This window comes from Pseudorca crassidens, chromosome 13 (genome assembly GCF_039906515.1).
Source record: "Pseudorca crassidens isolate mPseCra1 chromosome 13, mPseCra1.hap1, whole genome shotgun sequence".
NCBI lineage: Eukaryota > Metazoa > Chordata > Mammalia > Artiodactyla > Delphinidae > Pseudorca > Pseudorca crassidens.
The window spans coordinates 55,817,893-55,835,911 of NC_090308.1; the positions used below are offsets into that span (position 1 = coordinate 55,817,893).

Here is an 18,019-nt window from a genome sequence, read left to right on the forward strand (position 1 = left end):
CTATAGTTAACGGTGCCTGGGGAAAGTAGATGTCTGGTCAGAGGATGGGGAGAAATGCCTTCTGATCACGTGGTAAAGGACAGTGATGATGTTCACCGAAGGGGGCCTCCCCACTCCCAGGGGCATGGAAATATGTGAATAATTTATAAAGAATGCACAGTAGGGAAAGGGTTTTATAATAAGGGCTCATGTCTAGGGAGGCATTTAGAGTACTACCTGGATGGCAGTGTGTGGGCATGGGGGAAAGAGCGAGAAAGGTGATATGAGTTAAAAACAAAACCCTTATGTGTGAAGGAAGAGGGTCAGACTTCCTTTCTTCCTTCCTTCTTAGTGAGATCAGGTTTGGATGTATTGTGTGACTTGGTTCCCTGGTTGGGTTAATACCAAATGAAGATAAGAATTTTACTGAGCCACTAGCATTAATATCTTTAATATGATGTTCCCAGACCATAGAAGAAGGAACTACAATTACGGCAGAAATGGTCTTGTATTCAGTAGTCATTTAACAGATAAACACTTAGCCTAGGTGCTAACTCAACCAGGAAAATTTTTATGAATCCAATTCATTGTTTCTTTTTATAGCTTAAACATAAAGAAATAATGTGAAAATCTAAGCACTGTGATCTTACATAGTGACAAATGACTATGATACTGATAATAGGTCTTGCTCCAAGTACTAGGGACTTTGCTGATAATCCCATTTCTTAATGGGACCATAGGGAGAAAAAAGAACAAGGGATATATAAACACTGAGATCTCATGAATCGACTAAAGGGAATGTTGCCAACTCTACAATGCCAGGCTATAATTATTTTCTTTTCTAACTAGAATCCTCTTAACTTCCTTACTTCATTCATGGCAGAAATATATATATATATATATATATATATATATATATATATACATACTTTCTAAATTTTCTAATATTTTCTAAATTTTCTAAAATTTCTTTAATTAATTTCTTTTCCTAAACATTTAATAACTGGGAAAATGCTTACAATCTAATCTTAAGTGGAAAAGAAAAAGAATACTCATACAAGGCATAAATATACCAATATTTTTAAACAGATCTCATACTGGTTTTATTTTATAATAATCATGCACTATTTTATAATTAATAATTAATTTATATACTAAAATATTTTAGATATAATCATTTATATCATTATATAATGTTATCTAATGAAATTTTTAAAAGATATTATCAGTTTTCCTTTCGGAAAATTGTAAAAAAGTCATCAATCTGCATCCATTTTAAAAGAAATCTTTATTTGAATGGCAAACTTTATGTCTACTTCTAAAATATTTTGTATTCCATGCTCTATTTATAAATATAATAAAATAAATAGCTGGCACACATTTTTAGATAAGAACTATTCAAAAAGTGCTCATACAAGGAAATTTATCTTCATTTTAAAAATGAAGTCATTCATTTTAAAAATGTTCTCATGTAAGTCTTCTGGTGGTTTTCATATTTTGCAGTAACTCAAAGATATATAAATAAAGAGGTAATTATCCCTTATACTCTTTTCTTTTTCTTATTTGAGATCTATTTGAAAAGTATTTCATGACTATAACAAAGAGAAGAGTGTTGGCATTAAAAATTCTTCTAAAGATTTCAACATCTATGGTCTATACACAATGCCCAGAATTTTCAATAAATAGGCTAATCATTTTCTCATCAGTGCATTTTTGTTCTATCACTTATCCACTCCCACTAAATCACTTGTCAGTTCAGAAGAAGGGCAGGATTGAGGACTGGACTCATGGCTAGAAAGAAAAAACCTAAACCTGCATTCATCCTAACACCCCGTCTTTTTTTTTTTTTTTCTTTTTAGTGTGCATATACCTTTTATTGAGAAGAATATGTTTAGGAAAGCCAAGAAAAGAGTCCAAACACTTGATTGACTTTGAGGTCCTCATCTTGTCTAGTGGCCTGTGTGCTCCGTAATTGTAAATACTGGGACTTGGAGTAATTATGTGGCTAATGGGGGAAGGTAAAAATAACGACTAAGAGTTCAAATTTGGATAACAGAAAGACTCAGGTTCAATTTAAAATTCTGACATTTACTGTGTGACATTGGAATGTTAGTTAACCACTTGAGGTCTTATATTTCTATCTGTAAAATGGGAATAATAATAGTACCAACTCAGTGAGTTGTTCTGAGGATTAAATGGAATGATGCATGCAAAGCATTTAGCATTAGTGTAGACACATAGCTGGGTTTTTTGTTGTTGTTATTTTAGAAAATGAATTTTATTTATTTATAAAAATTATAAATTTTAATAAATTGCAGATTATTCTTTCCTAGTATACAGAAATATAACTGATTTTTGTCTTTTTTGATCCATTTTATGAAGGTTAATTCTTTCCAAGAGCCCCTACCTTCCTAGATATGAAATTAATATATCTTCCTTCGTATTTATCTCTTTCAATAGTCTACTTAACTTACTAGAAGTTTCAAGGGATGACATGTAGAGTCACATAGGAATCATACTGAAATACACACAGTACCCAAGTAAGGCTGGATAATTTTTGTGATTCTGATATATAAAAGGGCACACTAATCCTTGGACGTATCAGTGGTAGACTTAGAGTATGAAAATATTAAGATTGCCATGAAACCTATTGATTTACTTTTCCTAAAACCATTCAGTAATGGTTCTGAATAACAAATGACAATATCCATCTTGAAATTAAGGAAGGGTAAAGAGTTAGAAAGCATATATGGAAGAAATATATACACGATTAAAATAACAATTTAAAAGGAAGTATATGTTTTAATTTTTAAAAATAACATTGTCTATTAGGTTCCAAAAGTTTGATTCACCATCTTCAAACTGGGAATGAAATATAATATTTGTAATTTATTCTTGGTTGTATTTTATTTTTAATCTGGATGTACTTCAGAAAAAAAAATCTTCATTTTTAAGTTACTTATGTATTTTCCTCCCAATAAAGTTTCTCAAATATATCTTAAGGTAAAACTGAAATACTAGAACTAGTCAACCATCTCTTTTTATGCACAGGAGTAAAATTCCCCTCATACTATTTCCTTAAAACAATAATGTGGATATAAGATATTTTCAAATTCTAGTAGGTTATTTTTCTCATTAAAAGAAAATAAATGTCTTTTTTTTTTTTTCCTTTCCATTAGAAGGTTGGTGCCTAGAGGGTAACTATGATTTCTTCACAGTCTCTATGAAGACACTCAATTTGTATTACTAAATCTTTTAAGGGAAGAAAAACACAAAAATTTCCTTTATTTTGCTACAACATTAAAAACATACTTTGAAGCCCCATTGAAGCAATTAATGGAAACATTACAATCATAATAGAAAAAACTTTTCCACACATCAGGATAGAGGATGTTTCTGCTTATAAAATTTCCATTTAGAATGACTTTTTTTTTTTTTTCTTTTTTTTGCCCTGCGGGCCTCTCACCGCTGCGGCCTCTCCCATCGCGGAGCACAGGCTCCGGACGCACAGGCTCCGGACGCACAGGCTCAGCGGCCATGGCTCACGGGCCCAGCCGCTCCGCGGCATGTAGGATTCCCCCGGATCGGGGCACAAACCTGTGTCCCCTGCATCGGCAGGCAGACTCTCAACCACTGCGCCACCAGGGAAGCCTTAGAATGACACTTTTTAATGACCTAGGAAATGTAAATATTGCCAAAGTGCTGGGCTATTTACTAAATTGCAGCAGTAACTTTGTCTATAGAAAATAGATTGAATGAGAATATATCAGACATTTATAATTTGTTAAATAGTACAGCATAAACTTACCTGGTCCTATAAGGTGGCCAGTAGCTACATTTGGCTACTGAGAACTTGAAATGTGACTAGTCTGAACTAATAAGTGAAGTGTCAAATGCACACCAACTTTCAAAGACTTAACAGAAAAAAAGAATGTAATATATTTCAGTCATAATTTTTATAGTGATTGTTTAAACAATGGCATTTTTGATACAATGGGTTAAATAAAATAAATTAATAATATTGAAATTTACCTTCTGGTGTATGTTTTTTAACATAACTATTAGAAAATTTTAAATTATGTATGTACACTGCATTAGATTTTCATTGGCAGAACTGGTATAAACAACTAAAGTTACATAAAATGTACCCTTCTTTTACAGTTTAAACATTAGTCTAGTTTCTAGGTTCAAAACCAAGACTTGAAAATAACAAGTGTGATTATTGGTGAATTCTGAACCTTAAAGAGTAAACTCAAGGGAAATTTTAGTGGGATGTAAGTCATTTATATGACATCAGATATCAGAAACCAACATGATGAAGAGTAATCATATACTGGTAGTTAAGAAGGATAACTTTCAGGTTAATGTCTTCTTTTCAGTCTTTAATTTATCCTATATATAGCAGTAATTAATTTTAGCGAAATCCCCTACATTGTAGTTTTCTGACAATAGTTGTAATGCTTTTGAGATACTTGGATAAAAGTTAAATTTGCCACATAAAATTGATTTAGAAAATTGTTAATTGAATTATTGGCAATAGTACTTTTTTTTTTTGGCAATAGTACTTCTGATATCATGCCTTTAACATTAATAACTAAACCGAAGTTTGGATCCAGAGGACTCAATAATTTATGCAATATTACTTAGAAACACACAAACTGATCTTTAAGTGGGTATTCATACCGTCATAAATCCATCCAGCAAACCTGAGTCGGGTTTCGGAGGTGCCTGCAACCGTTCCATAGACCACTTTTCAATGATGGAGGAGACTTGTGTATTTTCTGTATTTAATATTCTGAACCCTGTCATGTTAACACCACTGTATCGGTAGGGCTCTACATCAAGAGCGAAGAGGTCCTAAAAGACAAATTTCTTTGTGTTAGTATCAAGAGAGAATATTCAGAGGCAAGTATAATTGAAATAATCATGTATTCCTGCTTGCTTTAGGTTACTTAACACCACTGTGTCTCAAGTGATGTTCAAACATCACAAATCACCAAGATTCAAATACACTATCCTCATGTTTTGCCAATGCAAATATATATACACTCTACATAAACAAGTACATATATATATTATTCCAGTTCCACCAGTGGAACAACAGGCTTTTCTACAACCTACCTTTAAGGTTTGCATAAGCTTTCTTCTCTATGTTAGGGATAGCTTGCCCTTAAATTTTATGCGTTACTCTTTTATATTTAACTGATTATAGGTGTTTTCCCATGTCTTGCTTCCTTGACTGGTTATTGCCATTTTTGTGTTATTTTGCTTTGTCTTTCTTCTTTTTTTTTAAGAAACAGATCATGAAATATAGCTTCTAACTAATGAAAATTATATCAAAGCTGAGGAAAAAAGTTAACAAAACTGGCCTTATTGGTTACAAGAACTCTTGTAGTTCTTTTGTCTTATACCCTATCTAGCAACTCCCCCATAAGGAACACTTCAGATTTTGGTTGCCCTTTCTACTCTATATATAGTGAGTGCTCTGGATTTGCCCAGGAGATAGGAGGCCAAAGCTGTCGGGGCAGTCGGATGTCACTATGAGAACATGCAGCATGTGGGACTTTTGCCCCCATTGAGTTGGCATTAGCTATTCCTTAGATCTTACAGACAACATTGAGAACTACTGAGAGCCAGGGCAAGATCAATGCCATTAGTCCTGGGCACAGCTTGCTCATACAGCTGTACCGACTAGATTATAGAAGCAAAATTCAGTGAAGAGAAGCTGACGTTGGCCTGAGCTCTATTCTGTGCTGTGAAAAATATAAGGAACTTTTAGGTTTTTAGTTTTCAACATTTGCAATCTAGCCAAGGAGATGATCTCTCTCTCTCTCTCTGGCTACATATATATATATATATATATATATATATATATATATAAAATGTAGTACAATATATGCTAAGGGGCAAAAGAGTACAAGTGATAAGTGCAAAGAGTCAGAAGCAAGACAAATGATTTTCAATTTTTATAGTAAAGAACAACTTCACAGAGCAGATGGGATCTGAGCTGCCATTAAAGAATGGCCATGCTCTTGATAGTCAAAAGACAAAAGGAAACCAAAATGTCAGTAGAGATACAAAAATTAGAAAATATAAAGTCTACTCAGGAGACTGACCTAAATCAGTTTGGCTATAAGAGAATTCATGAGGGAGAACAGTGGCAAAAGAAAATAGGAAAGTTAGGTTAGAATCAAACTGAAAAGGACATCAATTATAGGCTAGATGAGTCCTACATATACTAAACTAGTTTTTTTTTCCATTTTTTTCCTTATTAAGAGATGCTTTCGATTTCCCTAAAATCTTATGATTATGGTAGAACTGAGTTTCAACAGCATTGAAATATAATTTGCTGACGAGTGAAGGCTTCCACTCACTCTCCACCAGCCCATCACTAAGTTTCTCACAGACTGCAAAAAAGTTGCCTGGTGGGAAGTGATACAGATATACAGCAGAGTTAGCCTTAGTATTTACCAGTAAAATACAACCTACTGTGTGAAGCATCTTCATTGAAGAAGAGTTGTTTTTACAAGAAGCTATTGTGATCAATTTAGATTTAAAACTTAGTAATTTAGACCAATTACTAAATTTTAGTAATTTAATCTGGTAACTTCAAGACTCCTAAAAGCAAAGAGATCAATTGGAAAACTTTTGAGTTAACAAAGAGAGAGCATTGGTTAGACTGGTCATTGTGGGAAAGGAGAAGATGCATACTACAGACACTATGGAGAAAAAATCAGTGGCATTTTGTTGGGGATACAGGAGTTAGAGACAGTGGAAGTTTTGAAGGAAGAGTCAGAAGATGAGTCACTTCAGAGGACAATACATTAAGGTTTAAATAACTTGAAATTATCTTAACGCCACAACGATTAGAAAACGTTCTGCAACGCAGCGATATACAACAATTCAGGAATATTACAGATAGACATTTAGATCTCATTTGAACAAAGGTCGTAATTGAAGCTGTAAGTACATACCAGTTCTGAAGCAAATAATTGAAGAGGAAAAAAGAAAATAAGATACATGCCCAAACTTGGAGATACTCTCATATTGGGGGGATGGGCAGGAAATAGTGACAGAGACAGATAGCTGTTTCACAGTGGAAGGAAAACTAGGATAATGTATTGGTAAAGAAATAGAGCTAAGGGTAAGTAGGTTTGATAAAAAAAAAAAAAGAATGTCAGATTTTCACACATATTGAGAAAAAACTGTAGTGGTTACGTAAAGACAAAAGATAAGGGTAACATTCAATTTGCTAATTGCAAATTAAATCATATTTACTTAAAAAAATCCAACTTAACATATGCAAAAACAGAATGGGAAATTTAATCTACTAGAGGAGCAGCTTCAATAAACCTGATTTCGGTTAAGTCAATAGAGCTAACAACATAAGAATTTGTGCTTTTCTAAAACATTGATTTCTCAGCAAACTAATTTTAAAATCCATTATGTTCTGAAAGTCCTCTAAGCGATATAAAAATAAGACATTATTTTGAATTAATATCTGAAACGATATTATTTCAAAATCATCAGCTTCCCACCAAGAATCATTAGATCTCTATGATGATAATTCCTCTTGGGTTTTATCAAAATAAAATAAATCATAACTTTAAAAGTGCCAGTATTATATTACTTCTTCCCACTCAAAAACCCATTTTTCATCCTGAAATTCATTATAAGAAAATTTAGAGCATTCTCTTTATGTTTTAATAAATTACTTACCAGTGTGGTAAAGATGTAATGATAATATTCTGTCATCATTCCCATAGCTAATGCCTAAGAAGTAAAAAATAAAAATATTAAAATATTAATATTGAAGGTACACGTTAGATGAAATACATTATGTCAATAAGACAAGTGAGATGAAAATAGCAGAATGTAATGAAGAATCAGCCTATAGTATTCAGGTTACATTAAAATTGGGTCAAACTAAATCTTTTTTCCATAGTTAAAAAAGATTAGTGGTTACAAAGGAATTTCTGAACCAATTCTCTTGATAGAAAAGCTATTAATTGAATGTTTGCAATTGTAAAGCTTACGTTTTACATATTAAAAGAGGCATTAAATTTGAAACAAAACCTCAAATGAGCAAATCTTAGTTCATTATATTTGTAATATCTTCACTACAAATTCCATAATAAGGAACACCATTTTATTTTGTTGAAAAGTATTACTCAATTAGGAAAACAGTGCTCCAAAGTACAATACCAACAGGAATTTTTTTTAGCATTTTAGAGACGTTTTCTTAGTATTAATGAAGCAAATGTAAATCACCACTGTACAGATAAAGGCAAGTTTATTTTTTATTAATGAACAATTGAAATTTACTATGTTTTATTTCACACTTCTAAAGTCCTCATCAATTTTAGACTATCAGTCTTAAAACAAGGACTTTTGGGTTAGAACTCCCAGTCATAAGAAGTGTCAATTTCCTCTCTGAAAATACAGAATCCTTTAGAAATAGCTATTTATCAGTGAACAGTAGCTGGTGATGATAATTGAAAAATGATGCATTTTTGAGCTGAATGAAGAACTCTTAGTAGGAAACAAGTATTCTCAGGTGCATCTAATGTTCTTCCACAAACTACTAACTACTCAAATTGGTTTACTAAGTAGCTGCCCCAGCTACATCCTTTGTATTCCATACCCATAGGTAGGTATTAACCAGTTAGCTACAATAAAATGTGTATTTCCACAGCATTAGCTGTTCAGTAAGAAAAGATAGATGTTTGTGAAAAATTTTGGGATATATGAAATGTATTTTTTTTAAAGGGAGAAACATTTGTTAATGATAGGTAGCATCAAAGAACTGAGCAGAGGAAAGGAACTTAGGAATTGTGATACTGTAATTTATAATAAGAAATATGTATTTGGTCTTCATCCCATTTCTGCCACAAAACTCCAGATACTCTTAGAATTTCCCAAACAATAAAAGCAATGGGAACATCTTTGTTATAATATTTGGTTTCTTTTCTTCACTTCCTGAAATTGCTTCAGAGCCATAAAGGTGAAATGGGTGTCTTGTTATTCTTAGCAAGCCCCTTTCAACCACAACTGAGTTTATGTCAAATGAGGTGACTTTGGAAAATCCCCTAAGATGGGAGGGTGGGTGCTGGTTGCCAGGGGAAAGCAATCTCATGATTGGAAGGTTGAAACTTTCAGTTCTACCCCGGTGACCTCCTGGGAAGGAAGAGGGGCTGGAGACTGAGTTCAATCGCCATGGCCAATGATTTAATCAATCATGCCTATGAACTGAAGCCACCAGAAAAACCCAAAAGGAGAGGATCTGGAGAGCTTCCAGGTTGGTGAACATGTGGAGGTGCGAGGAGAGTGGCATACTCAGAAGGGTCGAGGAAGCTCCTTGCCCTTGCCCTGTATCTTGCATCTCTTCCAATCTGGCTGTTACTGAGTTACATCCTTTCATAATAAACCGGGAATCTAGTACGTAAAATGTTTCTCTGAGTTCTGTGAGTTGCTCTAGCAAATTAATCGAACCTAAGGAGGGGGTTGTAGGAACCTCCAATCTATAGCCGGTGGGTCAGAAGCACAAGTGATTACCTGGACATGTGGTTCATGTCCGAAGTGGGGGAGGTGGGGAAACAGTCTTGTAGGACTAAGCCCTTAACCTGCAGAATCGGATGCTACCTCTGGATAGATGCTGTGAGAACTGAACTGGGTTGTAGGACAATGTGCTGGCATCAGAGCACTGCTTGTGGTATGGGGAACACCCTCCCACACACACAACTGAATTGGATGTACAACTTTCAGGAAACAAATAATATTTCCTGAATGGATAAAAATTACATGAGCCAATAACTCTCTGATAAATTTACATTTAAGCAAAATAAGAGAAAATTTTTCTTATTAAATAAAAATTTACAAGATTATCTTTGTAGAAGGTATTCATTGTTCCTGATGGATATGTGTTAAAGGTCTCGCAACTTCAGAACTACTCAATGAGAGTTCAGCATTACCCTTGTCGATATTTGTTACTTTACCAACTCAAAGGCATAGAAATATCGATTGGGATAAATGAAAGAAACAGCGATTCAGATGTATAACTATAAATAACACTCACATAATGCCTAAAAAGTGCTGGGTACTATTCTGAGCACACTGCACATCTTAATCAATTTAGGCCTCACTAAAAATCCTATGACGTAGGTCCTGTTATTATACTTATTTTACAGGTGAAGAAACTAAGACATAATAAGAATGAATAAATTAGTCAACAAATTGAGACAGTGAGTGAAAATAAACTCCAGGTCTCTAATTCTTGGAGCTTGGATATAGAGCATAATCTATGCCTTTTATAAAGTGGCATATTTTATATTCCCAAAGATACAGATCCATTTAGGATCTATACATTCTAAAATTTTGGCTGTTTCCTCCTTGATAATTCGAAAACCTGGGAATCTCAGCCCAATCCTGGAAATTGTGTTTTGGAGGCGAGGGTGGGAGGTGGTTAAGAAAATGGTGTTCTGCACCAGCCCCAGGTTTCTTCTTCATTACGTTGAAAAGAAACCTTTAAGGGATAACTGAGGACTGTGTGAGCATTTCACTGACCTCCCTTCAGTCTTTGATTCTGAAAACAAGAGTCAGTATGGACTACGAACTTAGATCTAAGTAGAAAAGTTTAGTTATTTTTGATGGAGTACCTATACTCTAACATGAACAAAAGTGAACAAAGGGGATACTCTCTTGAAAGGTGAGTTAATAATTTCCAATGGGAATTAAAAAAGAACTTGTTCTGGACCTTCTTTTAATTATAGCATTTATGTCTTGCTACTAGTGCTTCTGAATTATTATCTTCTTGTGTATAAATAAGAGTGGCCACAAAAGAAAATTGCTTGAGCCACGTCACCCCTCCTGGAAAGAAATACCACAGAATAATTTTTTCCCAAATCAAAATATTGTTAGAATTTCCCAACATTTAACTGATGTAGCGTTAACAATGCCATATGACAAATTAACACATGCAGTTATCCAGGCATATACTTTGCAACCAGTTTATCCTTCAGGTTATATCTGGACGTTACATTGCTTAAGGTTAACAATCGGAGGGGTTAGACTTTATACGTATTTCTTAAAATTTTATTATATTTTACTTCTTGCTGCTGTAGCAGTTTCTTTGTATCTGCTTTTACATTTTTCCAGGCTAAAAATTTGATTTCACACTCTCTGATATGGACTTTAAAGTCCTTGGTTGCTATTTTTTTCTGTGATAGAATGTCTTCGTGAGACTTTACTCCACAGCATCCTGGCCCTGCCATGGAGGATTCTCTTTGACAAATCTGAGTAGAGGTGGAATCTTTTGCTATTAAGACATGTATGCCAATGAGTGCTCTTGATTTGCCTCAGAGGAAATCTCGCCAAGCCCAGGCTTCACTCACTTTTAAAGCTCTCAGGCAGGAAAACTTCAAATCCATGGTTGCTCACTATTCAGTAAGAGCTCAGTCAGTTTAAATAAAACAAACAAACATCTCTTTTTCTTGATACTCCTAATATTTGTTCTTGGATTAAGCCAGACAAGCTGAAAGCCCATTTGTGTCTTATCTTCAACTCTTGTACCATTTCTTTGGAGTGTGATCATTAGCCAACATTGAGGAATCTCAGAAAAATTTCATAAATCATAAAATGGAGTCCTATTAAATGTACTGCTGCAGTTACAAAAAAGAAACTATTTACTTTCTTTTTGAATTGGTTTCTAGAGTAGCTAAGATCCAAATATGAGATAAATGCTCTCTGGGACAAGGTAAGTTTTAAAAAAATCCCACCATGTGTGGTCTGCCAGTGTTACAGGATCAAAAAGCATGCATTCTGTGCAATAGTGTTACTCTGACTTCAACTTAACTTTCATATTCTCATTTCCCCTCCGTTCTGATTTTTCACCTACTAATCTTGTTAAAATTATATAATTTTACTGTTGTATATGTTTTAGATACTACTTTAATTCTGTTTTCGTTTTGCAAATAGCAGGTTACACATCAGAAAACAAGTATGAAATAAGGGATATATCAACTAGAAGCCAGAATGGAAATTCTATTATTAAAGGTGATGGATACTCTCACCTTTCAAACAGCAAAGTAAGTCAGAGTTAGTTACTCTAGAGACAAGACAACTGATCACCTATATACTTGTTGGAGGCCTAGAGAAAGCCTACCAAAAGCCTATTATTTGTCACTGACAGATAGTACAGCGATACTCACTCCAGGCATAAAGGAAAGGTATCCTTTCCAAGTCTGTGTATTCTAAATGTGACCAAGAATTGTTTGGTATTAAATGAAAAACAAATCCCTATTCTAGATTCCAGTGCTTACTTTATCGCATCATTTTGTTCCCAAAAAGACCCAACCAAACAACAACAACCACCCTTATATTCTTTATTACTCAAATATAACACTAGAGCAATTTCCCAAATCCAATTAAATATTTTACTGTAGTGAAACCAACATCATATTGGAAGATTGGATAAACATCTGCTTAATAAACTAACCATGTTATAACAGACATTTACTGTTGGTAGTTATATTTTATGAGATATAATTTGACATCTGAATCTGCATAACTCTCTAGTAGAGATATTTTATCCTACATTTGAGAGGTTTCAAGACAGGTGGCTAATCTCCAGTCAGGCAGTGTGTATAGAAGAGCTTAAACAACAAAGTCCAAAGACTTGTGTTCAAATTCAGGCTCTACTACATAGTACAGCCTTGTACTAGCTATTTAACCCCTTACATCAATCCCCTCATATATAAGATATGAGCTAATAATAATTGTTTTCCAGTGTGCTGTTAGGCCTGAATAGTGCTGAAGTAATAGTAAGAGGTTTTACTGCTATGAATTGTTTCATTTGATTGATTTAGAATTATCTTTTTAGGTAGGCAATGCTTATTCTGAAATGAATACTTCCTAACATCACTAAGAGAAATATAAATCCCTCTGCTATTTCCTTGATCAATGATGGACATTGATCAAGCTACTTAATCTTTCTGAGACTCAGTTTCTTTGTCTGTAAAGTGGAGCTAGTCCCTACTTCATTTGGTTATGGTGATAATTAAATAAGATCAAATGTGTAAGGCATCTCAGCGTACATGACAGGTAAAGAACATTTTTTTTTCCTCTTTTTCTTACTAGTTGATTTTAATGGTTGAGCTGCTTAATTGTTGATTTGAAGTTTATTCCCTCATTTCAGCACAAAACAGAAATATCTACTTCATTGATCAATATTCACATTAACAAACGGCATTTTAGCCATTTGAAAGGAACCTCGGATATTCAATGTGCTTTAAAGATCATCAATATTTATATTACTTTTCTTTTAAGACAATTAATTAAAGTACTTAGACTTTTTATCAGAAAATCACATCAAGGTCACTTCTCTGGCTTTTTTTTTTAAACCAACTGTGTAACAATAACACTTTGATTTAAAAAACAAAAAAACAGGGGACTTCTCTGGCGGTCCAGTGGTTAATACTCCACGCTTCCACAGCAGGGGGCATGGGTTTGATCCCTGGTTGGTGGGGAACTAAGATTCCCACATGCCACACAGTGTAGCCAAAAAATAAATAAATAAATAAACAAGACAAAAAGACAACCCTCAGAATGGGAGAAAATATTTGCAAATGAAGCAACTGACAAAGGATTAATCTCCAAAATATACAAGCAGCTCATGCAGCTTAATATCAAAAAAACAAACAACCCAATCCAAAAATGGGTGGAAGACCTAAATAGACATTTCTCCAAAGAAGATATACAGATTGCCAACAAACACATGAAAAGATGCTCAACATCACTAATCATCAGAGAAATGCAAATCAGAACCACAATGTGGTATCACCTCACACCGGTCAGAATAGCCATCATAAAAGATCTACAAACAATAAATGCTGGAGAGGGTGGATAAAAGGGAACCCTCTTGCACTGTTGTGGGAATGTAAACTGATACAGCCACTATGGAGAACAGTATGGAGGTTCCTTAAAAAAACTAAAAATAGAATTACCATATGACCCAGCAATCCCACTACTGGGCATATACCCTAAGAAAACCATAATTCAAAAAGATACATGCACCACAGTGTTCACTGCAGCACCATTTACAATAGCCAGGACATGGAAGTAACCTAACAGTCCATCAACAGGTGAATGGATAAAGAAGATGTGGCACATATATACAATGGAATATTACTCAGCCATAAAAAGAAACAAAATTGAGTTATTTATAGTGAGGTGGATGAACCTAGAGTCTGTCACAAGAGTGAAGTAAGTCAGAAAGAGAAAAACAAATACCTATGCTAACACATATATATGGAATCTAAAAAAAGAAAAAGGTTCTGAAGAACCTAGGGGCAAGACAGGAATAAAGACGCAGACGTAGAGAATGGACTTGAAGACACGGCTTGAGGGGGACTGGGAAGGGGAAGTTGGGACCAAGTGAAAGAGTAGCAATGACATGTACACACTACCAAATGTAAAATAGATAGCTAGTGGGAAGCAGCCGCATAGCACAGGGAGATCAGCTCGGTGCTTTGTGACCACCTAGAGGGGTGGGATAGGGAGGGTGGGAGGGAGACGCAAGAGGGAGGAGATATGGGGATCTATGTATATGTATAGCTGATTCACTTTGTTATACAGCAGAAACTAACACACCATTGTAAAGCACTTCTACTCCAATAAAGATGTAAAAAAAAATTTCAAACTCAAATTTAATAAAGGAATTAAGAACTTAAATAATTTAAAGATTACCTGTTTCAAAATGCCTGCTGCCATTTCATGGCTACAGTCAAAGATGACATGGAACTCCTTGCCTCTTTTCATTTCTTTTAGTAAGGGTTTTGCATCCTTTGTATCAGCAGGTAGTTGACGGATCTTAAGTCGAAGATTGTATCTTGATGGAGCTTTGATGAGCTCCTGCAAGCGAATGAGACCTTTAATGGAAAAGAAAAAAAATAGAATGTTACAGAAAAAACAGAGTAGTTCATAGAATCACAAAACATACCACAGCATCTGATTTCCTTGACCATGTACATGTGTACGTCATGACGTGACCATTGAAATTCCTACTTCAGAACTCCCAATCCCCAGTTATTTTTGTTAAAATCACTTCTCAAATTCTTAGTGTATTTCTCAAAGTATGAAAGACATACATGACTGTAAGTTAATGTAAATAATTTAAATAGATAAAGTAATTTAAAATAAAAGTTTCCCTCTCTATCCTAATTCTACTCCCAGTGGGTTGTCACTGTTGATGGCTTGAAATATTATCCTTCATATACTTCCTATGTATTTGCACATATACACATAGAGGGTTATTTTTTGTATTTTACATCAATAATTGTTTTGTGACAATGTCTTATAAGTCATTGTAAGTTAGTGATTACTGTTCTAGTTTGTCCAATTAAGTTTTAGTGGACATAATTTATGTAATTATTCTCTATTATTACAAACTTTGGTTATTGTTTCTTGTTTTTGTTCACAAGTAATGGTATAGTAATTTGGTGTATATGTAAGAGTGATATACTTTTCTTAATAAAAAGACTAAATAGCCAGAAGTGTAATTAAATTACTTTAATAAATAAAACTTTCCTTTGTATTGTTTTTATTTGTATCATTCTGTATTTCTTCAGAAATAAATATAACCACAGAAATTACTAATAAAGCAAACATTTTCTTAGAAAAGTAGCTCCTGATTATATGTTTCAAAAATATATCAAATTAATAGGTCCATTTTCAATAGGTCATTAAACTGTTATGCATTTTTAAATAACAGAGACAAATCAATGAATTTATTCCTTTATAGAAACTTTCTAATTAATGAAACCCCTTAAAAACTGATATAAAAGATCCAATATATAAGAGTATGATAAGAAAAGAAGGATCATACAATTCTATTAGCTTGGACAAAATTAAGCAATTTCCTTTCCCCTTCTCCCCTCTTCCTTCTTATTTACCCCTTTTTCCATCTCATCTTTATATTTCTAAAACTCTACTTCTATCTTTCCTGAAAAACTACCTTCATAAATATTACTATGACAAACAATTATAAAGGAAAATATTTGTAAATAACTATCTGGAACTCTCTCTCTCTCTCTCTCTCTCTCTCTCTCTCTATATATATATATATATATACACACACACACACACACACACATACTCTCTTTATTATATATATATAACTCTACTTGGAAACAGGAATTAAAAGAATCTTACTATGACTAAAAATCTACTGTGTATTAAAATAACATGAGATATAGAGAATAAAATCTAATTCTAGGAATTTTTTTTTCATTCAGTTTTTAAATAAATAATAGATCCTCTTAGACATGTAATGCTATAATACACTTTAATATGTTGCAACATAGTTATAAAATTAACATGACTAATTTTCAGTATTTTTATCCTTGAGACATGCAAGATAAAACATGTAAATTCATAAATATATGGTATCTTTTGCTTTTAAAATATCGTCCCACCAGACTTCCCTGGTGGCACAGTGGTTAAGAATCCACCTGCCAATGCAGGGGACACGGGTTTGATCCCTGGTCTGGAAAGATCCCACATGCCTTGGAGCAATTAAGCCCATGCACCACAGCTACTGAGCCTGCGCTCTAGAGACTGCGAGCCACCACTACTGAGCCCATGTGCCACAACTACTGAAGCCCATGTGCCTAGAGCCCGTGCTCCACACAAGAGAAGCCATGGCAAGCAGAAACTCGTGCACCACAACGAACAGTAGCCCCCGCTCGCCACAACTAGAGAAAGCCCATGTGCAGCAACGAAGACCCATTGTAGCCAAAAAAATAATAATAAATAAAATTATAAAAAATTAAATGAATTCATTAAATAAAACATTGTCCCATAAAGTTTACTTCATTGTAAGTTGTTTTAAAATTTTGATATATAAAATCCTACAGATAATATATGCATAAATTACACAGTATAATACTATTAGTAAAATAAATGTTACATGTTAATTGATATCAAATATACCCATTAAACATGATACAATTCAGTCTAGGGAATTATGTATATAATGAGTACAGATGTTAACACTGAACTGTACAAAGATGAAAACAAATATTTGAATTTATAACACCTGCTTAATTGTAGCAGCATTTAACACTGGGCTTATAAAATCCTCTAAAACATCTATAAAAGGCTATACATTTCTTTACATATGGGAGTACTCTGTGACTAAATTAGAATAAATTCTTAAAGGGTAGTAACATTGTTTAACTACTTTTTATAAATAAACCTGAATATAATTGCTGTAAGGCAGTGGCTCCCAAACTTTGGAAGGTATGATAGTAACCTGTGAAGCTTGGGTACAATCTAAACAACCTAATAAGAATCTTCAGGTGATAGGACTCCTGCATGTACATTTTTAACAATCTTTCCAGGTGAGAGATTCAAAGAGTGTGGCCAGTTTCCAAAGATAGGTCTGGTTTCAGATAAGTGTCTTATGAGAGATACCCTTTGATAGCTATATTGTAGGATAATAACTATTTTATATTAACTAGTAGTTAATACTACTAGTATTAACTAGTAGCATAAGACAATAAAACAATTAAAGAATGATTTCCAACTTCATTAGGAAGAGTGAATTAAAAAACTGTAAATACAACTGACCGTAGGAATAAGAGAGAGAAAAAAAGACATTCATTTACTTATGCATCAAATGTTTATTAAATTTTTACTGTAGGTCAAGCACTGTTCTAGACATTGAGGAGACAATGAAATATATAAATAGACAAATTTCCTGCCCATACCATGCTAAAAATACACAGGGGGACAAATGCTACTAAGCAAGCAATTATAAATGAAAAATGGCAATACTGTTTTGATAGGGAAAGTACAGATGGTTGAGGAAGCATATAGCAGGATCACCTAACTCAGAGTGGGAGTGTTCAGGGAAATTATCTCAAAGGAGGTGATGTCTAAGTTCATACCTAAATAAAAAGAAAGAATGGAAGGAATGGATGGAAGAAAAGACAGCTTTTATACTGGCGTGGAGGTGAGAGAGCATGGGCAAAGAATCTTAAGA

The 18,019-nt window shown here is 33.8% G+C and overlaps 1 protein-coding gene across 7 annotated transcripts in view; it reads right to left on the reverse strand.

Annotated features, from left to right (window-relative positions):
• The window catches only part of GRIK2 (glutamate ionotropic receptor kainate type subunit 2), a 642,939-nt gene that overhangs the window by 323,994 nt on the left and 300,926 nt on the right, over nucleotides 1-18,019 (reverse strand). For all 7 annotated transcript variants that reach the window (XR_010933794.1, XM_067702471.1, XM_067702472.1 and 4 more), the window contains 3 exons: nucleotides 14,722-14,903; nucleotides 7,699-7,752; nucleotides 4,663-4,836 (listed from right to left, as the gene is read on the reverse strand). Coding sequence is in view for 6 of the 7 variants with exons in the window: in XM_067702471.1 (XP_067558572.1) it covers nucleotides 4,663-4,836; nucleotides 7,699-7,752; nucleotides 14,722-14,903 (410 nt within the window). In the remaining variant the exon portion in view is untranslated. The remainder of the gene's footprint in view (nucleotides 1-4,662; nucleotides 4,837-7,698; nucleotides 7,753-14,721; nucleotides 14,904-18,019) is intronic.